The sequence below is a fragment of the Meleagris gallopavo genome, chromosome 3, assembly GCF_905368555.1.
Source record: "Meleagris gallopavo chromosome 3, MGAL_WU_HG_1.1, whole genome shotgun sequence".
Taxonomy (NCBI): Eukaryota; Metazoa; Chordata; class Aves; order Galliformes; family Phasianidae; genus Meleagris; species Meleagris gallopavo.
The window spans coordinates 57052810-57078337 of record NC_139406.1 but is presented as its reverse complement, the minus strand read 5'-3'; the positions used below and the strand labels follow the sequence as shown (position 1 = coordinate 57078337).

At 40.6% G+C, this 25528-nt stretch overlaps 1 protein-coding gene across 1 annotated transcript; it reads left to right on the top strand.

The window, feature by feature from the left end:
* Nucleotides 1–2019: 2019 nt before the first annotated feature.
* BPNT2 (3'(2'), 5'-bisphosphate nucleotidase 2) lies at nucleotides 2020–22865 on the top strand. Its single transcript, XM_010708983.4, has 5 exons — nucleotides 2020–2531; nucleotides 12107–12266; nucleotides 13145–13240; nucleotides 15033–15194; nucleotides 16568–22865. Exons 1-5 carry the CDS (start codon nucleotides 2151–2153, stop codon nucleotides 16837–16839), a joined length of 1071 nt encoding a protein of 356 aa, XP_010707285.3. The 5' UTR covers nucleotides 2020–2150; the 3' UTR covers nucleotides 16840–22865.
* The last annotated feature ends 2663 nt before the right edge of the window (nucleotides 22866–25528 follow it).

Here is a 25528-nt window from a genome sequence, read left to right as displayed (position 1 = left end):
TTTCCTGGATTGTATTATCACTGGTGATGAGACATGGTGTTATCACTACATGCCTGAGTCTAAATGGCAGTCCATGGACCAGCAACATGTGAATTCCCCATCTAAGAGAAAGCTCAAGACACAGCCCTCACTGAGTAGTGATGTGTGTTGTCTTTTGGGGTAGAAAATGGGTGGCCCTTCTGGATTTCCTGGAACAAACCATCAACTCTGAAGCTCCACTGCAACACTAACTAAGCTTGAAGGCTTGAATTTCCAGAGCCAGGCCAGAGAAGAGGACAACTTTTCCCTTGTAAAACTATAATGTCAGACCTCCTACCAGTTCGAAGACCATGGAGCATATTGCCAATCTTGGCTGTGTTTTACTACCACATCCACTCAGTAACCTGTATTTAGTGCCTTCTAACTTCTGTGTGTTCAGGTCAGTGAAAGATGGACTGAGTGGGCAACATTTTCCTAGCAATGACACCATCACAGCAGCTGTGATAGTGGTCACCTCTGCTAGTGCAGATTTTTACAAGTGTGGGCTGCAGGATCCTGTTCATTGCCAGTGAAAGTGCATAGTTAATGGTGGTGCCTATGTAGAATAATAGTGTTTTGTAGCTGAGAATTTGCTCTATTAAAAATGTGCTCTTTGTACCTGTTGTATTTTCCATAGGAGGCATTACCTTTGAAACAACCTATGTACACACCCACCTGCGTTGGTCTCATGTTCATTGCATACGCAAGTTTACTCTTTCCTAATATTCACTGTTGCTGTAGATATTGGCATTCATTATTACTGTATGAAATCATAGAATCATAGAATCAGCAAGGTTGGAAAAGACCCTCAGGATCACCCAGTCCCACCATCCACTGATCACCAATAGTTCTCACTAAACCATGTCCCTCAACACAACGTCCAAATGTTCCTTGAACACCTCCAGGGTCAGTGATTCCACCACCTCCCTGGGCAGCTCATTCCAATGCCTGACCACTCTTTCAGAGAAGTAGTATTTCCTAACGTCCAGCCTGAATGCTGAATCGTGAATTCAAAGAAAGGCAAATGAACAGGGCATCCTTTCAAGCTGTTCTGTTAGAGAACCAACTGCACAGAAAAAAAAAAAAAAAAAAAAAAAAAGTCTTAAAGGGAAAGGAAAATAGGAAAATGTGGACACTCCAGTTACTGCCTAGTAACCTAGAAAGTTAAATACCAGCATTACTAAGAGTAAAATCCAGCTCTTTTGAATCCCATTTCAAATGTAATGCTCTTTCTTTGGTTTGCAGCCCCTGCAGAGAGACACTTTGGATACATTGCAACTCATGGTAAGCAACCACATAATTGAACATGCCATTGAAACGAAAGAGTTAAGGGGGAGATGATACAGCACCTTTAGTTTGCAAGGGTAATCTTGCAGTGGGGCTAAGCTTTCACACTGTTAATTCGGGTCAGATATTAGGAAATGTTTCTTCACAGAAAGGGTGGTGAGGCACTGGCACAGACTGCCCAGGGGAGTGGTGGAGTCACCGCCTCTGGAGGTGTTCAAGAAATGTGTAGATATAGCACCGAGGGACATGGACACTTCTTTACAGAAAGGGTTGTTAAGCACTGGAATAGGCTCCCCAGGGCGGTGGTTGAGTCACCATCCCTGGATGTGTTTAAAAACCATTTGGATGTGGTGCTCAGGGACATGATTTAGAGGAGGGTTGTTAGTTAGGGTAGTACGGTTAGGTCATGGTTGGACTCGATGATCTTTAAGGTCTTTGCCAACCTGAGGGATTCTATGATTCCCAACACCGGGCACAGTGGTGTTGGGCTGATGGCTGGACCGGACGAACTCAGACGTCTTTTCCAACCTCAATGATTCTATCATTCCAAAAGCTTAACGCTTCCAAGAATCACAAGTCGGTATGATCATAGGTGCATCACACATCCCATCGCTCCCCCCTCTCGACCCTCACAGGCGATCCTACAGCAAAACCCCAACCCCAGCCGGCCGCCGGGACATGCTCAGTGCTCACGGCGGCGCCCCGCCCCCGCCCGACCCGGATACAGACGGGCTCTGCTCCGCCCCAGCCCGCTGGGAGCTGGAGCCGGCCGGCCCCGCCGCGGCGGAGCGAGCCGAGCCATGGGGCTGCAGTGAGTGGCCGGCACCGCCCCGCTGCGCCCGGCCATGGCGCCCATGGGGATCCGCCTCTCGCCGCTCGGCATGGCCGTGTTCTGCCTGCTGGGGTTGGGCGTCCTCTACCATCTCTACTCAGGATTCCTGGCCGGCCGCTTCGCCTTCTTCATGCTGAGCGAGCCGGCGGCGGGCGGGCCCGAGGGGCCCCGCGGTTCGGCGGCCAACGTGGACCTGCGGGAGCTGCTGGCCGTGTCCGTGCTGGCGGCCGTGCGGGGCGGCGTGGAGGTGCGGCGGGTCCGCGATGGCAACGTGCTCAACGAAAAGGCCAAGGGGAAGACACGGGAGGGGGCCGAGGAGAAGCTGACGAGCGGCGACCTGCTGTCCAACCGCCGCATGTTCCACCTGCTGAGGGCCGCCTTCCCCACCGTGCAGGTAGGTGGGTGCTGGGTGCTGCCGCCGCTCAGGGAGCGACACGTGTCGGCGTCCGGCTGGGGACGGGGCGCAGGAAATGCGCCTTTTTTTTTTTTTGGTGGTTGACTTTATGGCGGTGCCACCTCATCGTGAGTGGGAAGAAGGAGTTGGGAGGAGATCCAAGCCCTTCTAGCTCCTGTGACTCCGTAAGCAGGCATCTAGTCAGGTTTCAGTGCCTAGTTAGAGGGTCCTTTGGGTGTGTGTCTCTCCTTAAAGTGCTGTACGGACCACATTCACTGTGAAACCTTCAGACTGATGGATTGGTGATGTGGAGCTGTTAAGTTCTTCATCTTTCTCTACAAGAAGATTGGCACACCTTCAGGCTGTGCTCTGAAGGTGACTGGTTTGTCTGTCAGTGACAAGCCGCCTTAAGAAACTGTGTTGAAGGAAAAGTCCCAGATTGTTACGGTGTGACTGTGTGGCTGCTTGCAGTAACACATTTTGACCCCTCTGTAGGAGGAGGGATTGCGTTTGTGTAGGTATAAGGGCTCTCTGTGTTAACTGAAGGCTGGGGATTTGCTTTGGGATTAGAGCTTGAAGAGCCTGCTCTGTGTGTGGCTCCCTGTGTGAGCCCCTCTCAGGTGACAGTCTGACATGGGTCTTTTCTCCTTGAAGGACACGAATATTGAGCTTTCCGTGCTTAAAAACAGTGTTTCTCTGTATTTTCCAAGTAGATAGCATTTTCTGCTAGTCTTGAAAAACAGATGGCACTCTCTAAAGCACAGATATGTTCACAAACACTGAAATCGATCACATGTGTATGCATCCCAGAATCAGGTAAAATTCAGGTGTATGACCTTATCTTCTCCCCAGTTCTCTGCTCCATTAGATTGAATGAGCTTGAGAGTTGAAGAAGATGAGGAATAGTGAGTTTGACAAATCCTTTAGCTGATCTAATGTTTCTAACTCTGACAAATCATCTCTGGGATATTTGAAGTACATGATCTGAAAGATAACACCTTCTCTCATTAGTTATGTAAGAAATATCTACCAAACTCTATATGTTGGTAAGACATGCTGTCTCAGGCTGTAGCATGCTGAAATGGTGAGGCGCTGGCACGGAGAGGTACATTGTGGATGCCCCATCCCTGAAGGTGCATAAGGCCAATTTGGATGGGGCTCTGAGCAACCTGATCTGGTGCCTGATTGAGTGGTTGGTAACCCTGCCCACATCAGGAGGATTGGAACTGAATGATCTTTGATGTCTCTTCGAACTCAAGCCATTCTGTGATAAGTATTTGTCCAAACCAAAATAATAATTAAAAAAACCTTTTTCTTTTTTTAACTACTTGTATGTTACAGTACAGAATTTTCAGGTGTGAAGACAAGATCATCAGTAATTCTGTTGTGTACCTCTTGCATCGTCTATTTTAAATTCCTACTGTTTACAGAGCAGACCTATAATTTGTGTTGATAACGATATGAGGTTTTTCTGAGACGTCTTTCATGTGAAGCAATAAAGCCACAGCCTTATCTCCAAGTACAGATGGACACTTCAGCATAAAGAATGTTGCTCGAGTCAAATAGAAATCCTTCTCTGTTTTAGCTTGAGAAGACAGTGGTAACAAAAGAACTGTCATATAAAAACTGAAAGAATTCAACAAATTTTGTGAGTAAAGCAAAATACTGATTTACTTGCATCAGGGAAGCCCTGAGCTTAACGGGTATCTCAACGTTAAGCTCATGATAAATCGTGGCTTTCCAATGTTTAAAAATAACTATGGGGAGAAGTCATTTGACTAAATAAACTCAAGTCAGTGAGCAGTCATGGATGTCCTGTATCGTGCTGCTTGGCAGAGCACAAAATGTGCAGTCTGTCTGAAGTAGAACTTCTTTTAAGGCTTGGTTATTAAGAGAACATAGGAAGAGCTAGACCTTCATGTGTGGAAGCTGAAATAAATCTGGGAGGATTCTCACAATTCATTCAGTTGTGATTTGAAAAAATATATATGTATGTATGTATATGTATCAAAATTTGAGGTGAAGAAGAGGGGAAAAATGATGAATAGATGAAGAAAATGTTTTGCAAGTAATGCTGTTTTCATTTACAGATGATTAATCCACTGCTTATATCGCCAGTTTTGTTTGATACCAATGAATGTATTTGCATTTAAAACCTGTTGCTGCAAGGTTGGATAAAACAGAAGAGCAGCAGATCAATTCAGTTTTACGACTGCATAGGAAATGGAACAGTACTGAGTATTGTTGTTATACCCCTCAGAAACAGGCATGGGCAGGTGGCAAGTCCTTTCTAACTCAGATATTGCCTGGGGTTGTCTCAGTGCAGTCAAGTGCAAGCAGTGAACATTTGCATCTCCTATGAAGCTTGTGTGTGCAGGTGACTTCAAAATGCATTTCATGGTCAAATATGCACAATGGTTTCTCTTGATAAAGTCTTCAACTGCAGCCACAGGCTTGAGATTTATCCTCAGCAGTGTTGTCTTCTTCTATTTGCTTGTCATGCTAAGAAGTAGTCGGGGGTCTGATCCAGCTAAAATCATCTCTTCTGCTTCTTTCTACTTTATTAACTTACCTTTTTTGGGTTACTTCACTGTTTGGTTTTTGGGTTGTTTCTCCATGCAGCTCAATTTACTCCTTGCCCAGCATTTGTGAAATAAGGACTAGAATGGAAATAGGGTGAGGGCTTTAAGGTGATGCTCAAGCCAGCCCTGATACAGAGTGGAGCAAGTGGAGAGGAGAACCTATGATTCCAAATCCAGTTGGAAACTGTCAAGAATCCTGGATATGGTCTGCCTGGAAGATCTGCTCTGTTTGACTTGTTCAGGAGTTTCAGTAGCGTTACCCGCTACAAGAGTTTCTCTGAGCACTACATATCAGGGTTTTCTGTTTTGACAGTGCTGCCTGTGTGGAGGTTGATTTTGGGAGCTTGATATCTGAATGCATCCAAGGTAAAAAGTAAAAATAAGTAACACTTTAAGAATACTCGGCTTTGCTTTGCATTGCAGCCCTACTGACAGCCTGAGTCAGCACATCAGAAGGAACAGTGTACTTGCACAAAGGGGTGGGAACGATTTACTAGGGAGGTGCGTTCTCCTTAAACGTGAGCTTTGGCCAAAGTTCTGTCCTCACATTGAAAAAGCCAGTTTTAAAGTGGCACACACGGTTCTGCTTTTCTGCTTCTGCACTACGCTACAATGACTTTCATAGGATGCAGATTTCAGTCTTGCTGACTCAAGTGGTCTCTCTCCCTTCTTAGGCAGCTTGTGCTTATTTTTGACCAGTACTTTGATATTTTTGCTCTGTAGTTGTGCCAGCTGTATATCTTGTTTTCTGGTATGAATACTGAGCAAAAAAAAACCCTTATTTTCTTCTTGGTTTATTGTGACTATGGTGGAAATCAAGTCTTCTCTTCCCAGCCTTTCCCTTGAAGCATCTTTTCATTGGTCTTGACACTGCACTGAACCTAATGGTTCTTTTATCTATTTAAAATAGAGTAGAATCACAGACTCCTTAGAGCTGGAAGGGGCTCTTAAAGGTCATTTAGTCCAGCTCCCCTGCAGTAAACAGGGACATGCATAGGTAGATCAGGTTGTCCGGAGCCTACCTTTGAATGTCTCCAGGGATGGGGCATTTGCCACCTCTCTGGGCAGCCTGTTCCAGTGCCTTACTGCCTTCACTGTTTAAAAAAGAAAAATAAATAAAATTCTTATACCTAGTATAAATCTACCCTTTTTAAGCTTGAAGCCATTTCCCCTTGTTCTGTCACCATAGACCCTGCTAAAGAGTCTGTCCTCTTCTTTCCTGTAGCTCCCCTTTAGGTACTGAAAGGCCACAATCAGGAGCCTTCTCATTTCCAGGCCTAAGATGGCAAGCTCTGCATCTGATAACTAATTCAGTGGGGTAAGATAGGTATGTCAAAGGACTAGATCTTAAGAACAAAATGCTCCTTAGATTTTAGAAGGGTTTCAGTGCTCTCCAGCAAAAACACAATAATTTGTTTCTTCATGTTGGAAGAAAGCATTCTTAGTTCTTAGGGCTTTAAGAAAGTTCTTTTGAACATCACGATCACAGTGATTACAAGCATATTTGTACGTAAAGCAAGAAGCATGAATGTTAATCTGTATTCTCATCAGTAGGTGTTGGCTGAGCATACATTTTTTAATATGGGTTTTACCTGATGCTCATTGACTCTTGCTGACTGTGTACCCAAAATGAAATTAAATCCCTGACTTCATGGTAGCAGGCTCTGTGATCATATCTTTGCAGGTATTATTACCAGTAGCACTGTGCGTGCAGCAGGGCTATCTGGTCTGTCAGCTGAGCACCCTGAGCTCTGTGCTGATGCAGTGGCTCATAGAACAAAGAGCTTTTTGGAGCTGCTGTGTACGTGTTCTTCTCTGCTCCTGCGTGACTGGGGTCTTAGATTGACAAGTGGTGCTGTGGCACTTACAGCAAGCCGGTCATTGCTTTCTTTCTGTTCAACTTCTGTCTGTGCAGAACTGCGAATATGAATTTTGCAATTTATTGAAACAATTTGTGAACTAACGAGGGAGTGATGTTTTATTACTTTTATTGTTCTTAGGTTTTAGTTGTTTCAACAGGTGTCTGACTACTGTGATCCATGCAATTTCCTCTGTTGTATTTCTGTTGTTTTTACCAACTTCTCTTCATTGTAAGTCAGGATGCAAGAAAATGAGGCAGCTTTCCCCTCTGGTACATTTGAGGGAAAAGTCAGCAACTGAGCAAACAAAGGTAAAAGAGCCCAACCTCCAGTGTGTGGGAGTATATCCCTCCTCAGAGCTGGGTGGTGATGGTGGGAGGTGTGTGGCTGTGCAAGGGAAGCTTTGTTAAATGGAGTGAACTCAAAGGCTGCTGAGGGAACCTTTCTCCTCTGAATGCTGGCATCTCTGAAGCCTAACCAAGTAACTGATCACTTGAATACAAATGGCCAAGTTCAGTTTGAATCTTAGGTGCGCGTAATGCACGTGTTGTGTGATGGCTGATGAGTTGACTATGTCTGTTAAGCAGAGTTAATACCCTAAGAAAATAGAAAAGCAAAGTCAAGAACCTGTTAGTGTTTTGCTAATGTTCCTGTGTGCTGCTTCATCTGGGTCTTTAGGCGTTTTGTTTCATTTTCACGTGTGAATCACAGGAGTTACCCATTCAACTGATCTCTCTGTTCTTGAACTGTAACTGTTGTACTTGGAATACCCTTGTAAATTCACAAGTCAGAATATGAATACATCTTGTTGTTACCTGAACTGTCTTGTTTATGTCATGTAGTTTCTTTTAATAATACAGGTGAGATAGTAATTGTTTTCTATTCTAATAAAAAAGCGTCAAGATTTGGATCTGAGAGCGCTTAATTACCAGATGAGGATCTAAAAGACTTGCAGGAATAAGCACATATGTAAGATGGATTGCTATTTAAATCTAACTCTTAAGAGTAGGTGGTAGCAAGTGTACAAACTTGCAACTTTATAGTTAGGTATGTTAACACAACAGTTTGAGAGTATCTTGCTGGAATAAGCTTTGGCTAAAGCATTTAGCGTTGTGGTTGTTAATCTACCATAGCTGAAGACTTGGCAGTCAACTGCGTATGCATATTGCTTTAGAAAAGGTTGAAATTTAAAGTCACAGCCTTTGGATGCTTCCAGCAAGTGGGAATGGTAGGTAGGAACTCAACATCAAGCAGTAAAGCATGCCATCATATTAATACAAAGGCACGTTTTCCTGATATATTCTCTTTTATTTAAAGTAAAAGAAGAAAAGTTCCCAGTACTAAGGACTGGTGATCCTCTGTAAGACGACATTATTATACGAAACCTGTAATACAGTTTCCTAACAATAAATAAATTTAGTATATGCAGGTGGTGGAATGGCTTTGAGTTTCTGCTTGGCCTATGACTTGTATTCAGCCAAGGATGCAGAGTAAATGGTAATACTGGAATAAGAGTGAGTGACCCAGATGACTTTTTCTTTCAGGTGGCTTGCAGAGGAAGAGCAGCAAATGGAACTAGTGTCACGGGATCTATACGACCACAGCACTGCTATCTTTTTTTCCACCTTTTTTTCTGACGGATTAGTTATGACTGTTGCAAGAGACTGCTCACTAGCAATATAAATGCTGCAACATCATGGGTTACACAATTTTTGAAGTAGTAGGTGTTTCTTTGAAAACAGTACCTTTTAGATACTTCCAGAGAATCATAGAATGGCTGAGGCTAGAAGGGACCTCAGGGTCCTTCTGGCTCAGGCCCTGCTCAAGTAAGGACACCCAGAGTAGGATGCTAAACCTGTGGTCAGGTGGCTTCTGAATATCACCAAGAAGAAGATTCTCAGCCTCTGGGCGAAATCTCTGGTGCATCTCGGAGAAAGAAAGATGTGAGTCATGAAGTTCACACTGCCACATCCTCAGCACCATCAGCCACTTGTGGGTATGGGATTTGGTGTTGGAGGTGACTTTAATTCCAAAGATGCAACCCAGTACCTCAAATCAGCTGGGCTAGTGTTTTAATTCCAGAACTTAGCCTTTGAAACCAAAAATCTCAGCAGCTAGTAGTACACAAATCTCTAATTTTACTGTAATGTAATAACAAGTGTAACGAGAGATTTCTTTCCTTTTTATAGGATTGATTCCAACTCTTGTAACTTTTTTGGAAGCGGCCTTTGTTCTGCATTCCACTGAGGAAATGCATTTTTTTTTAGCAATTTTTTTCTTTTCTTTTAAAAATGTGATTTCTTATAGAGGTGCCTGATACGCTATAGCAGAACTTGAACTACCCGGAGGTTGTGTTGAGCCTGCCAAGTCTGTGGAGCTACTTGTTTTGACTCTGCAGAACTCTTCCCCCCGGGAAAAACACAATCATCAGGTTGATCGTACAATGACAGATGTTTAATTTGTAAATGTCATGCCAACTTCAAGGGTTCTGCTTGGCATGTAGTGCTTCAAATACTGGTTTTACATGAAAAGACAGCTGTGATGTGTGGCTGGAGATGTTGAAGTTTTGCTTGCTTCTTTATTTTTCAGTCCTCTTGAACAAGATGGCCTTTAACCCTTTGCTAATAATCTGTTACAGTTGAGATGTGTGGTGTCTTTTCTTGTCAAGTAAATTCAGTGAAAATCCTACTGATACAAAGTCTGTTATATTCAAATGCAGAATTATGGAATAATTTGAGTTGGAAGGGTCTTTTAAAGGATACCTAGCCCAATTCCCATACAATGACAGGGACATCTACAGCTACATTAGGTTGCTCAGAGCCCCATTCAGCCTGACCTAATCTGATCACTTCTTTATTTTCATTGTTTTTTCAGTGTCACTTATATATGACATCTATAATAATAAGTTTGTTTTAGTTAAAGGGTATTCATCTGTTTTAGCAGTTAGATATCTGGATCCAAGCTAATATAATTGTAGGCTTCTTATGTAGTCAGTAAGGTGGAATAGGTGGCTGTAAGTGGTGGATACCTTGCATCCCATGTCTGCTTGACATTTCGACATGGCTGGACATCAGAACTAATCAATAAAAAATCATTTTAGAATTGCATTAGATTTAGCTTGCCTTTAAATTGGCTTTTTTGATATTCTGGAATGTTTTAAAAGTCCAAGTTGAGTACACTTTTCAGGCATTTAAAAAACACATCTGAGCAACAAGCTTCATTGTTCTACTGAATAATTAGCGGACTGATGCATTGCTGAAGGCTTCTTATAGGCTAAAGCATGAAAGGCACAGTGATAGTGCCTTCCTTTTTACTGTCAGTAGAAAGAACAAAGAAGTACCAGTCTCCTGATGTAACTGAGGTGCTAAAAGGAAATGAGTTGAATTTATCTGAATTCCGTTTGGCACTATCTTTGTTCAGTTATATTACTGCTCTCCTGTAAACCATGCATGAAATTGTAGTAAGCTAGTAAGAGTGAACTGAGGCAGGTTGACCTGTGTAACCCTGCATGAGGAACTGTGGGGACATCTTTTGTAGTGTAAGATATCATTATGTACAGTATTCTGTGTCAGATGAATCTGTTGTGATTCAAAGCTGTCTTAATACTTCAGCTGAAATGACATTGTACTGGGTTTTGCAGAGTGTTCATCCCTTCAGCAGAATGGGGTCATGAGTTGCACTAATTGCACTAATGTCCAGAGCTCTGTTCTCCATTCTGAAATGGGCAGTCTCCACTATCAGTGTAGACTGGGACGAGTGGATTGCGAACGTACTTATGGAGACAAACCTGTGTTTTTTGATGGATATAAAGCTCGATGTGAGCCAGAAGTGTGAGCTAGCAGCCTGGAAAGCCAACTGTACCCTGATCTGCATCAAAAAAAGGGGTGCCCAACAGGGCGAGGGAGGAGATTGTCTCCTTCTGGTTTGCCCTTCTGTGTCCCCATCTGGAGTATTGCATCCAGGCCTGGGGCCCCCAGCACAAGGAAGACATGGAGCTGTTGGAGCAGGTTCAAAGGAGGGCTACAAAGATGATCAGAGGGCTGGAGCACCTCTCCTGTGAAGACAGGCTGAAGGAGGTGGACTTGTTCAGCCTAGAAAAAAAAAAAACGCTGGGGAGACTTCACTGTAGCCTTCTAGTACTTGAGGGGAGCTTATAAGCAGGAGGGAGATTGACTTTTTAGACTGGCAGGTAGTGATAGAACAAGAGGGAACAGCTTTAAGCTAAAAGAGGAGATCTAGGTTAGATGTTAGGAAGAAATTCTTAGGGAGTGGTGAGGCACAGGTACAGAAGAGTTGTGAATGCCCTGTCCCTGGAGGTATTCAGGATTTGGTTGGATGGGGCTCTGGCAGCTTGATCTGATGAAAGATATCACTGCCTGTGAGGGATTTAATTCTGTGATTCTATGTAACACTCTGTTCAAGAATAAAATTCAGTAGGCTAGACAGCAAGTGACAACAAGGTTAAATGTTATTAACTGCTGTTTATAAATGTTATTTCTGGGTTATCTTAGATTCTTGGCTTAATCTACCCTAAAGACAGATGAGGAATATTACTGACTTGTTTATAAAATAAAATACATCTGACAGCTGTGTAAAGGTTACATCTAGTCGAGCTGCTTATACTGCTAGTCATTATTCAATTCCTGAAGCAGGAATATAACCTAGGATTCTTAATCCCACATGTCATACTATGGTCTGCAGAGTACTGATAAGAATTGTACACTTGAATGCTTGTTTACTGGTCAGTGTAAGTACAGTATTAGATCTCTACTGTGGCTGTATACTGCACAAGTATCCCAAACTGAATATTCTGCTTGTAGTCTCTAACACAACTGCATTTAAATTCTGAGTAAAAGATACAATTCTTACAGTGGGAACACTCAATAGGAAGAGTTGAAGTCAGAATTATGGCATCCAACTGTGGTGTGCTTCACGACAAAACTGTGAATTGTGATTTTTCATTACTTATAACATGATGTTAGCAACTTGTCAGTTGCTGAAAAATGGCCAGTGTGTGCTGTTGTAGTTTGAGGTGATGGGAGAAACGGATGCATTCAAGATTTTCTAACTTTTCCACTATGACAGTTGCTGCATCTGATAAATTAATGCATCTGCTTCTGTTTTCTTATTGTAGATAAACTCTGAGGAACGTGTTGATACAACTGATCAGGAGACAGTCTCTTGGGATCGCAATATTCCTGAAGATATAAAAGAAAAAATACAGCCTAAAGAGGTTCCAGCAGAAAGTGTTACTGTCTGGATTGATCCATTAGACGCTACACAAGAGTACACAGGTGTGTAATTCTAATGTTTTGTCTTTTTACTGAAGGCAAAATGATAAGTATTTAAAGTGGCATCTCTAAATACTCATGCGTATTTAAAGTGTGCTCTATCAAAGGTAATGTGTTAGAACTGAGCACATTTTTATAATGAAATCTGTATAGCTGTATAATGTCAGAGCATTATTTTTATGCGTACCGACTCTGAAATAACTCAGGAATTCTTTGCAACAAAGTAATTACTAAAATAGATGGTAACTGTCACTTACGGATTCTGCTGGTATTGCATATCTTGGTTTCAGTTATTACTGTGATAACACTAAACTCAGAATTTTTTTGTTCCTTTCTGTAAAGGCAAGAATAAATGAATATGTTTAACTTGATTAAAATGACTTCTTGTTTCCGATTTTTGGAAAGGATATGTAATTCAGTCTCTCTTTTCCATATGTTTTAAGATGTCACTTAAGCTGCTTAAGGCAATACAACTGAAATTGTAGCTGAATATTCTGTTGATACAATTACTTGTAGGGTGAATGTTTTCAGTGTTTGAATGTTTCAGCTTTGAAACTATAGAAGATAGAGTATGGGGCATAGAAGGGAGAATTCAAGAACACGGATTTTGTGAAGATGCATACTACGTAAGATAATTATTAGCAGTGGCTCTAGTATGAGTACAAGGTATGTCTACTGAAGAAAAAGAATTTCTGGGGAGCTGGGAAGCCTGTAAAATCTTTTGATATCTGCAAAGTTATTTGAAGATGCAACAAAGTTATGTAATCATACCAGTTAGAAAGTAGGCTAGTCTTCAAAGAGTTTATATCATCTCATGTCTGCTTTTTTTCTGTATTCTGAACATCTGTCCATGAACTTTCTTCCTCTCATTTTGTCCACAGAGGATCTTCGGCAGTATGTCACAACAATGGTTTGTGTGGCTGTAAATGGGAAACCAGTAATAGGAGTGATACATAAGCCATTCTCAGCATATACAGGTATCTTTATCCCTTTGTATATTTCTGATCTCTTCTGTCATAGTGTTAACTAAAATCTCTGGATATAAATGAGGAAAATAGCACTTGGGTGCAAAAGAACAGCGCTGCAGACCTTGGATCCAGAGCTGCCAGTGTGCTGTGAGACCCCAAAGGAAAATGCTGTCTCTGTTTAATATAAGAATGATGCATTTAAAACAAACAAACAAACAAAAAACAACAAATGGAAAATATGTTTAACAATTAAGATATCTTCAATAGGAGTGCCTGAAGCAAACCAAAGAAAATGAAGCCTAAATACATGCTGACTGGTCTTGTATGTGCTAATAGTCTTTAACAGAACTGCAGCAGAACTTGGGTCTGTGAAATTACATCCAGGAGGTGATGTCTATTCAGTGTGGGCAACAGAGATAAATGAAAGATCTTAATGGCAGCTGTTCTATGAATCAGGCAAGACTGTCTAAGGTAGCCTTATTGAGTATCTGACGTGCATTATTAAGACATATTCCTGGCCTAATTAAGTCATTAGTACTAATGAGGTATCAGTGACGATAAGTTCACATTTGGCACTCTGTGGGCATATGTACTTCTGAATGCTTCAAAGTAGTTTTAGCATTCACATCTTGTATAGTATACACTTGAAGCAAGAATTTCTCTTGTTTTTCCTTAGGCAATACTGACCTCTAGAGTTGTGAAGCTATGTAGTAGTTCTTACACAGGAACTGACTTAATGTATGAATTTTGTTCTCTTTTGTGCTTTTTGAACACTTAATATTTTGATTTTTGAATATTTTGAAAAGTCCAGTCCAGCCGTCCACCTATCAACCAGTGTTTTCCATTAAGTTGTTTTGTTGAAGTATGTGCTATATTTTGGTATTCTTTAGGAATCCTGAAGGGCTTATTGGATTGTATTTTCTAAGTATCAACTTGTATGTAAATAAATGCTTTTCAGCACAGTAATCTTGAGGATTTAACTCGTTTAAAAAATAGCAAAGTGTGACTTGGCATCAGATGAAATGCAATTAATTCTGTCGTTCTGTGTGAAGAGTATTCATTTTCCAAGCTGGAAGTAACAGCATGTTGTGAGTAGAATTGTTCCTAATAGTACCACACCAATACAAAGCAATGAAAAAGTCACTGTTGTCATTACACACAGCTCAGTCTGTTGCCGTACAATCTGGTCATCTACTGAGACGCAATTGCTGGTTAGTCTGCTAAGTAAATGTCAAATCAATGGTTAGGAGATCCCACCTACCAAGCTTGGCTTTGAACTGCATGATGAAATAAGTAATAGGTTGCGTATTCTAAATCCAGTCCTCCAAAACACAATATCATATGTTTTCACTTCCTTCTTTAGTATTATTATTATTTGTAGCAAAAGAACATAAGGTAACATTTTTGCTGTCTTCTTTGAAGGGTCGTTAGGTTTTTGGTTTTTATTGAGGAATTGTTTGAGGAAAAATTGGATCTAGATCTGCCTATCTGACTCAGAAATGTCTTCTAACTTTAATGATTTTTCAGTTGCAAGTTATTTGTTGGGATTTTTTCCGCCTTATTCTGCACTTGAAAGCATGATATAGGAGTAGTCCATATGCGCAAAGCAGTGTGTGTGTGGAGCTGTTTCTTTTTCTTTTATGCTCCTGTGCACACGTGGACTTCCCTCAGTCAATCCTAAATTTTGCTCTTACAGAGGATAACTGAGTGGCTTCAGTCTTCTCCAAAGAGTGTTCTTTTATCTGTATGCTTAACAGAGAGCTTTTCATGAAGCTTAGCGGCATTTGTGTTTCTGTTGTAGCCTGGGCAATGGTGGATGGTGGGTCAAATGTAAAAGCTCGTTCCTTCTACAATGAGAAGACTCCAAGGATTATTGTATCCCGCTCCCACGCAGGAAAAGTGGAGCAGGTTGCACGGCAGACTTTTGGAAATAAGACTGTGATAATCCCCGCTGGTGGAGCAGGTTTGGTTCTTTAAACATTCTATCAATTTCATTGCTTTCAAACTACTTGAAGGGGTGTAGCCATTATTAGACAAAAGGAAATAAGTGTGACATGAGTTCTTTCCCTTTTGTTCGTGTTCCCAGAAGCAAGCGCTTGGCAGTAGGGACACAGTATCTCTTGAATATAGAAACCTGAATGCTAACCTGCTTCAGGCAGTCAGTGTGTATCTAGCCCTGGCCCAGAGTGTGTTATTTTGGTTCTTTTGAACATTGATATACATTCACTGAAAGTGCTAATGCCTTTTGGAAGGTAAAAGAATATGTGACCAAATAAAGAATCGTGGAAGAGAACCAGCTGGTTCTTAGATAACTAATAGTACGTTAATTAGACAGTGTTACAAGAAAAAGCAATTGAAGATTGATACTATTGCTTTCATTTACATCAGAGTAGAAAAGTGTTGTAACTGAAGACCGTTGCTATCTGTCCTGAATTCAGTATGAGGAGTTTTTAGCTGTTTCATAACCTTACACAACATCCTTTTGCATTTTACTGGCATAATGCAAATATGTGCAATATATTGCTTCACCAGTGTAAAGCAGTGGCTGTTTTTTAGATCTCCAAAATCCATACAAAACTTGAATTTTACAGAAATGTGTCTTTTTAAGTCTTTAATGTGGAAAGCTAGAGAAGATGATCTTGTTCGGGTTCTTGACAGTGAATCTAAATGAATTTTCTTATGACAGAGGTGATGAAAATGCAGCTGATTATATTAGGCCTGGGCTTAACTCTGCAAATGAAGGAAAAGTTTAACAAAACAAAAATGACTGGTTGAATAGTTGAAAAATTAAAAAAAAAAAAAAAATCTCTGTAAAATAAAGAATGCTATTTTAAGCAATAACTTTGTAGTATGTGGTATAGGATAGACATAAATGGCCCTGGACTAAGTTGCTGTGACAAAGAATGGTGTATACCTATGCATCTTTCTTGTAATAAAAAGCCAGAAAAAGAAGTAGACTTCACTGTAATATAGCAATCAAGGAATAAATATTTGAATGTAAGAGCAAAACTGTATTTGACTTTATAGTTTAGTTCTTTTAACATGTGTCTAAATAAGTCTATGTAACACATTAGTAAAGACTGTCTAAAGGAATCCTGAGGAAATGTTTTTTGTTCGTATGGAGTTTTTATTTCAATTTTTTGTATAGGTCAGATGTCAGGCAGGTTTATTGGTGCTTTCAGTGTTGTACTGGACTGGCAGGATATATAGTTCATGACATCACTTTCCTGTATTTTGCATGTGTAAGTTATTAACACAACACTTACTGTTAGGTTTTTCCTTTGTGTGGAATTGGAAAATGTGGTTTAACTTTCTTATTCTGACCAATTATTGTAGGTTACAAAGTGCTGGCTCTCCTTGACGTGGCTGAAAAGAATCAAGAAGAAGCTGATGTGTATATCCACGTCACCTATATTAAGAAGTGGGACATATGTGCTGGAAATGCAGTGTTGAGAGCATTGGGTGGCCACATGACTACTCTGACGGGTGAAGAAATTAGTTACACTGGCTCAGATGGCAATGAGGGAGGACTTATAGCCAGTATCAACATGGACCATAAAGCACTAATTGAAAAACTTCCAGATTTGGAAAAAACATCACACAAATAAATGTGGTTGATGGAGAAATACAAGTCACGCTTTTGTAGCCTCCAGATGCTCTGTCTAGAGAAGCAGGTTTGAAAACTTGCTGGGAAAGATGACCGGCAAAGCAGTTTGGTGTGGATGTGGGGACTGTATCATGCATTGGGTTTCCTCAGTGGTGGTATTTAAAAACAACAACAACAAAAAATCAACAATAATAATAAGCAGAAATAGGAAGAGGACTGACTGCCTCACACCTCAGTTTCTGTGTCTTTTTTTTCCTTTTGGACTGTTTTCATGCAGTTCTTACACTCAAGGAGCATACACGTTACATAGTTGTGAACATAGGTGAATTAAAGAAAAATTCCAAATTGATTCATAAAATAACCTAAGTAGTTCTCACAGGAATTGCTTGGAAGCTTTTACATCATGTTACTGTAGTTTTAGCGACTTCTTAATGAATTAAGTAGAAACAAAGATTGATTTATGTAGGTGTTTGATAACTGTAAACAATCTAGTAGGAAAGATGACCCTGCGTTCTCTATCCTCTGAACAGAAAGCACAAGAAGATTGACACAAATTTATATGCTGCAACAGTCTATCTTTTGATAGAGTGGCACTCTTTCTGCTTTTAAGAGGGGGAAAAAAAAAAAAATGTTCTGTACTATTTTGACTTTTTCCTGAAGATTTAAACCAGTTTAATTCAGATGAGTTGTGAATGTCAGTGTTTTATTAATCAGTGTAATTATTTCCATATATCTTTTAGAAGAAAGCAATGCTTCCTTGTATAGTTTTTAACTGTTAATTCTTGTCCTTGCTGACTTCTCTTTACAGTGTTGAAGATGCATGCTGGGTTTTCCTCCGATGTAGGTCTTGTTCATCACTTGGTGTTTGTACTTACAGAAGCATCCTCTTCAGTACATCTTTGTTTTGTTTTTTTCCACCTTTCAGTAGAGTCATATGGAACGAGTGTGGCTGATAGGTTGATTCCCTTTATAACATGCTAAAAGTAGCATTTTTTTCTATTTTTTTTTTTTTTTTCTATTTTTTCTAGAACCTCTCAAAGTGACTTTCTGTCTTCTTAGGTTAAGGGACATTCTTTTCTGCTGTAAGTTCTTGAGCCATCCCAAATTACTTATGGTTACTTAATTTATACATATTTAGACTGTTTTCTGTTAACTTGAGCCTTTTCAAGCAAGCTTGAAGAACAAGTGGCACTTGAAGTCCACAAAAACCTTACTGAAAAATACCCTTTGTGAGTCCAGTTTACATATAGAATGTGGGCCCTTCGATACTAAGTGATGAATTTTAGAGTACCTCTAAAATAGGTAGAGTTCTGTGTACATTGGTTTTGTTGTGTTGTGCACCCCTCTGAAGGGATTTCAGAAGGTTAAATCTGTTATTTTAATTATCAGTAGGCTCCTGTTTCTTCTCACAAAAACTAAAATTCTTAATTAATACAGGTGTTTCAGTTTGGCTTTCTAAACCAAATTCTCATGTTTGTTTTCATCTTCTTTCACCATCCTGCTGTTCTGATCAAAAAGAGGTTTTTCTCCTTATGCCAGCTGGGGAGTGTGCCACAATACATCTTTTAATGTTCTTCTTGCTCGCATTCATGTTTCCAAAAGACCTCCTCAGATGTTGCATACATACAGATACAGACTTTTATTTTGTTAACTTACTGGCAAGGTAGACTGATGCTTAGTCTCACTAGCCTTTTGGTACGGGTAGATTTTCTTCTGATTTTTTTTTTTTCCAATATTGATACTGTTGCTGCTATTTGCGCATCGCTTTTACACATGTAGGTAATATATGAAGCAACTTAATTTCCAGTTAAGTTTAATAAACAGCTATATGCTATGATGGATAAGTAAATGTACCCCTTTAGAAGAGGCTAATCTTTTTCAACAAAACCTTGTTGAGCTTCCAAACCTCAATGAAAATAAAAGTCCAGGTATTTACCAAGGCGTTAGTTATGTTTTACAAGATTTTTGCAGCTTCCCACCTCCCCCCCGCCACTCCCACCTCATGCTGATAGAAGTGGCTTGAAGCCTAATAGTAACTTGGGGGAAAAAAAAAAAAAAAAAAAAAAAAAAAGCTTTTCTACTTAGTAATTAAAGAATTTGGATTAAATTTTAAGCATGAGAAATAGCCATAATTGACCTGGTGCTAAAACTTGAATGTGTCACAGAACTTGGTGCACAGTACTTACGATAATTAATGTTTGTAGAAGGTGATTGTTTTAGATTCAGATTGAAAGCATGTATATGTTTACCTTGTGAAAATGTAACTGCTTTTAATTTGGGTGGGATTCTATCACTTCATTGCATAAGCTGTGAGCAGGCTTAGCTTCAGCATGAGAAATGAAGAATAGCATTACATATCATAAGAGAGCTTACTGGCATTTTAGTTGGAGGCATACAGTGTTTGCCTGAATTATTTTTCCTTAGGAAGCTAAAAAGGGTATGAAGAACAGCCCCAGTACTCCTTTCTCCCACATGCTGGCAAAAATACCTAGTTTTTTTTATCAGGAAGAAGTTTGCTTGTTCAGATCTGCTGCTTTGTTAGATGTAATCACAGTGTTTGATACTTTTCCACTTCTGGCTTCTTTTTGGCCCAATCTCATTTCATCTGCTTTCCAGTGCAGGAAAGGTGGGAGTGAGGTCCCCATTTGGTCACCTCTAGCACATCTGGACAGCTTCCAGCTCCCTGTCTGACTGAATGAGAAGCTGCTTGGGTGAGAGCATACGTGGGCCTTGGGTAAATACTTGGTTCTGATGTAAATGTAACTCTGGCACAGAGCAGCAGGTGTTCAGAAGTGCTTGTGTGGAACACATATGCCAGCGTACTTTATGTGTATGTTATTAACACTCTGTACACCTATTTATTTGACCATATTTACACTCAATTCTAAAATATTTTGCAGGATGGCTTTCTCATTTGTGGTTTCCAGATATGCTTATGTTCAAAACAGAGTAGGAACTCATACTGTAATGGTGTCTCACTACCTGGATAGGATTTTATTCTACACATTCTAGCCTTTTCCACATAAAACTGTAACATTTTTAGCTCTGTGAAGAAGGACCCTGGGGGTCCTGGTGGAAAACAGCTTAGCCCTGTGTGCCAGCAGTGTGCCATTGTGGCCAAGAAGGCCAGTGGTATCCTGGGGTGCATTAAAAAGGGCATGGCCAGCTGGTCGAGGGAGGTGATCCTCCTCCACTCTGCTCTGGTGAGGCCACATTTAGTGTACTGTGTCCAGTTCTGGGCTCCCCAGTTCAAAAAAGACAAGGATCTCCTAAAACGAGTCCAGCAGAGGGCCACAAAGATGATAAAGGGCCTTGAGCATCTCCTGTATGAGGAAAGGCTGAGTCACCTGAGTCTCTTCAGCCTGGGGAAAAGAAGGCTGAGAGAGGATCTAGTAAATGTTTTTAAATATCTAAAGGGAGATGGGAGGCAAATGGACAAGGCCAGGCTCTTCTTCTCAGTGTTACTTAGCAACAGGACAAAGAGTAATGGCCTAAAACTTGAACATTGGAAGTTCCGTACAAACATCTAGATGAACTTCTTTACAGTAAAGGTGACAGAACACTGGAACAGGCTGCCAGTGAGGTTGTGGAGTCTCCTGTGGAGATATTCAAGACCCATCTGGACGCCCACCTGCATGACCTATTGTAGGGAACCTGCTTTAGCAGGGGGGTTGGACTCAGTGATCTCTTCATGCCCCTTCCAAGCCCTGTAATTCTGTGATTCTGCTACCTTAAACAATTGCTCAGTGTAGGTGAGTTCTACAGAGGTATATTTTCTAAAAATAGTTAAACAAACAAAAAAAAAAAACAACAACAAAACAACTTCATGGTACCGTCCCAGCACCAAACAAGGAAAGTAAGAAAACATTGGTTTTCAGGTGGTAACTTCTTTTGTTCGAGTGATTATGATTATGTGAATTACAGCTGAAATTATTCTGAAGTCATATTTTCTCTTTTTCATTCTGCTAAAAAGATTGAATGGCAGCACAGATGATACCTAGTGCTACCATAAGTCTTGACACACATCACTTAAATGAATGTTTCCTGAATAAATGGACACAAATAGAAGGATTGAATATCGTACTCAATTGGTTTTGAATTTAATGTATTTGCTAAGCTTTTGCAGACAGATCAGGACAAACAGCACTTAAATCTACGGAGTGCAAAGCAATAATGAAAACTGTGAGCAGAGATAGCTTACTTAGATGATGAATGAACCATGCAGATTGTTACGACATTTCATATAATTGCTTTTCCTGTACAGTCATTAAGAACAGAAATCTTCAAACTGGCTTTATGTATGAGATTTTTATTATTATTTTAAATTGCCAGTTGTTGGAGATCAGATATTGAGTGCAGTCAGCACTGAAGTTCCTCTTTGCTTTTTTGTTGATAAACAAATAGATCTTGACGTTCTTGTAGTATTCTCTTATCTGTTGGAGTTGCATAGCTCCTGCCCTAAACGCATAGAACAAGTGCTCTACACTCCTCAGAGGGCTGCAGTGTGAAGGGACTTGCTTGCGCTGGGTGTCTGCTGGGTTACATCCCTCTGTTTTTTCCCTCCTGCTTTGGGGGTCAAATTTCCTAAGTAAAAAAACAGGGGAAAGGGGCAGGTGACTTTGCTGGGGAAATTGTAGCGGAGAATTCTTACTTCTATCTCTTGATTTAAGTTACGTTTTGGTTACTCTTTCAGAGTTTAGATAATCATACTATTGAGATTTAACTAATCTGATAAATGTCTACGTGACTGTAGGCTCCAGCAGGGTGAGGGGGAAATACCTTTAACCTAGAAAGCTTGAACAGCTTCTTTATAGGCCAGTCAAACCAAGCCTTATTTCAGTGCTCTGTCACACAGACTGAGGTCCGTGAACACAATTATGAATTTAAAATTGCCAAAATATTCATACTCTGTGTTCTGTCCTGCCACCCTCCATGATAAAACAGCTCTGAATGCAGTTCACCATAACATAAGCTGCTGGGACAAGCTGGTAGTAACTCTGAGGTCTGAGACCACCTGTGGGGTGTCTGTTACAGTGGGGTGCCAGCACCTGCGGTGAGGGTCTTCCTACCTCTCATGCTGCTAATGCCACTCCCAGTTCATACCAAGGGGCTGCCGAAGCCTTATGCTTTGTGGTTTTCTGATGTTGGTGAGTAGCCACTTTGTTCTTTTTTGCTGTTCTTTGTTTGTCTGTGCTTTCTTGATCCTTGCTTCTTTCTTAGCCCATGTGAACAAGAAAGATGAGGGATCAAAGGTAGAAGCTTCTGGATGAGAGGACCACAGCAACAAACTCACAAGTGTATTTTATCCTGAAGCTGGTAATATTTGGGACCAACGTCTGAGGTGCTGACCCTAGAAAAAATGGTAGATAGTGATAGAAGCTGGAAAAACAAAGGCAGCTTGAAGAGAATTTCACATGATTGGCAGCAGAACATGCAGAAAAGATATAAATGGTTTAGGAAGAAATTAAACTCTTTTAAAATGAGCGAAAGAAAATTGTTTTCTGGTGGAAACATTACAACCATTTGGCCTATCTATTCTCTTGGGTGCAGAGCTGTGTTGCTTAGGTGGGGCTCCACTGGCTCACTGTGAAAGGCCCGATGTTCCTGAAGTATATGCCCACTGATGTCAATGAAAGTAGAAGCAAGCCGGACACAATGCAAACAGAAAGCTAAGCGAAGTTGTGAAGAGCTCAGCTTCTGCCAACAGAACAAATAACCTGGGTTGTGTTAAACTCGTGTCTGGTGGCTTATTTCTGCCTACATTACTAGATGAAAACATCATCCAAATGGCTTAAGATTCAAATTTTTGTCATTTCTTTATGGTCTGGAGCTGATAAGAGCCTACCTTCAGATAATACTGTTCTCAGTCCTGGTTGCTCCTAATTTGTAATTTGTGTTCCTCTTCCTCCCCCCAAAGGACCAGCAACACTTTGGCATTTTTCCTCTTGTCCCACCAAATTGTGTTCCCATTTTCCTATTGTGTGCCAAATTGAAATGACAATTCTATAAATAAAATCCCTGAAAATATTGGACTGTGAGGATGTTTTTCTATATATTGTCTTTCTATTGGGTATTTCTAATTTCTTTATGCTACAGATTCTTTTTCTGTTGGGCTGTTTCAGCTGTGCTATGCCTGTGGGTGGCTTTCTACCTGAGGAATCGTTGATGGGTTCAACCAAGTTTATTATGAGTATAGAAATCTCCACTGTTTTGTTTTTATTTATGATGATGGATTTGTATAATGGAAAAGGAGTTTTTGAAAATGTCACATTTCTTGGATCTGAAGAAGTTCCCCAACACTCTTCCAAACTGTCTTATTTTGCTCGAGTCTCTGCTTCCACAATTTTCTGCCAAACTACCAGGAATATTTTTTTTTCCTTCTTTTTTTTTTTTTTTTTCTGTTCATTTACCATTCTTCATAAATGAAACTACAGAATAAGTCAAAAGATGCTTTCATATCTCACATTAGCATGGCATGTTGGACATGATTTTAGACCCCCAGAACTGAGTGGCTGCATGTGGAGGGCTCATTGAGAAGAGTCCTGGGATCATGCAGTCAACCAAACTGTGTTTGAGAGAGTTTGAGGGATAGAGCTGGTTTGCTTAAGTCAAAAAGATGCTGAGGATCATGTAACAGTACTGGGTGCTGAGCTCTGGAGCCTAGGACCTAGATAAAATGTGAGACAGGAACTGTATGTGAGTGTTTTCAGAGCTCTTGTATGTGATGTAATTAAGTAATCAGTCTAGTATACGCTAGTAATTTCACAGAATCACAGAATGTTTTGAGTCTTCCCATCTTGTGATGTCTATGTGCAGGGTTGGAAGGGAGTTCACAGGTTTCATATCAAAGAATCAACCTGTGCTTCGACTTGGAGAAGACACCCACCTGCCACCGGTAGGTCCCAGTCCAACCTCACCACTGAGCACAGCTTACTCTTGGTTGGCTTAGAATCATAGAATTGCTCAGGTTGGAAAAGACCTTAAAGATCATCAAGTCCGACCACAACATAACCAAACTACCCTAACTCTAATAACCCTCTGCTGAATCATGTCCCTGAGCACCACAACCAAACAGTTTTTAAACAACCACTTCCCTGGGGAGCCTATTGCAGTGCTTAACAGCCCTTTCTGTAGAGAAGTTTTTCCTGATATCCAACCTAAACCTCCCCTGGTGCAACTCAAGGCTATTTCCCTTTGACCTGTCACCAGTGAGAAAAGACCAAACCCACTTTCACTGTAAGCACCTTTGAGATACTGGAAGAGAGCAATAAGGTCTCCCTTCACCTTCTCCTGACCTGAGCTGGTACAGAAAAGATGAAAGCCCAATAAAGCAGCCTGGAAGAAGGGCTGTGGGAATGCTTTGCACTTTGGTCAGATGAAATAGAGTGGGCACCAAACACCTCCACTATGTGCCTTGACTTGGTGACCCTTTACTTATTGCATACTTCAAGTAAAATGACTCCAAATTACAGGAATTCTTCCAAATTATGTGGTGGTTTCTGAATGAAAAATGCAACCAGCGTTGTGCTAGTCTACCCTAATTCAATTTACTTTTGTGAAACTATACAATTTTGTCTTTCTTGTTTTAAAAACATACATTTTTCTTCCAAAGGAACATACAGTAGAGTTCTGACTACAAGAAGTCTGTGCTCCTCTCATCTAAATTCCCTCCTAGGCTGGGTGATTCTGCTGTCCTTGTATTCGCAGAGAGCAAATAGCTCAGTGCAAACCCATTTTCTGTATTGGTCAGTGTACAATTGAAATACATAAAGGGGATCAAATACAAAAGGTGAGTGTTTTAATATGCTTTCTCATAATTTTTTGAAACTTTGGAACATGTTGGAGATATCTGAAGCAAAAGCAAAGATTTTCAATATTACTGTTATAATTTTTTTTCTTAGCTGGAGAAAGGTTAAGTCTTTCTAGTATATACATGTTGTTTCCTACAGGCTTGTATTCACACAGATTTTATTTATTTATTTATTTATTGCTGTTTTGATAAGTCCTTGTCCTTTGATTATTGTCCTGCAGGTTATTTAGGTAAATTTTCCAAAGCCTTTTTCACTCTACTAAACCTGGAGAAATAAATGAAGTGGCCAGTAGAGGGCTCTGTCTTTTCATGAATGCCCCGAAGAGCCAGAAACACTGAGGACTATGAATTCACCTACATAATTTCTCTTCTCTTCTCTTCTCTTCTCTTCTCTTCTCTTCTCTTCTCTTCTCTTCTCTTCTCTTCTCTTCTCTTCTCTTCTCTTCTCTCTCTCTCTCTCTCCTTCTCTCTCTCCTCTCCTCTCCTCTCCTCTCCTCTCCTCTCCTCTCCTCTCCTCTCCTCTCCTCTCCTCTCCTCTCCTCTCCTCTCCTCTCCTCTCCTCTCCTCTCCTCTCCTCTCCTCTCCTCTCCTCTCCTCTCCTCTCCTCTCCTCTCCTCTCCTCTCCTCTCCTCTCCTCTCCTCAACAAGAAGAAGGCTTTCACTGGTTTTGCTAAATTGTGGCAGTTGTCTTCAGTTAAGAGGTCAACCACAGAGTTCTGGGGTCAGAACCAGAGGGCTGCAGTGAATTGTTCCTCTTCAATTTGACAGCTTGTTTTTATGTTGAATGCATGCTTTTTCTTCTACTTATTATTTAATATTGTAGCAAAAGTGCAAATTTTTGTACAGTGAGTTTAAGATACTGACCATATTTCTATGAAGT

What these genes read in the sequence shown, in the direction of transcription:
- BPNT2 (XM_010708983.4), top strand. Translation starts at nt 2,151, where the DNA reads ATGGCGCCCATGGGGATCCGCCTCTCGCCGCTCGGCATGGCCGTGTTC. An exon ending in CCGCCTTCCCCACCGTGCAG is followed by an intron (nt 2,532 to 12,106) that starts GTAGGTGGGTGC and finishes TTCTTATTGTAG; the next exon opens with ATAAACTCTGAGGAACGTGT. An exon ending in AATCCCCGCTGGTGGAGCAG is followed by an intron (nt 15,195 to 16,567) that starts GTTTGGTTCTTT and finishes CAATTATTGTAG; the next exon opens with GTTACAAAGTGCTGGCTCTC.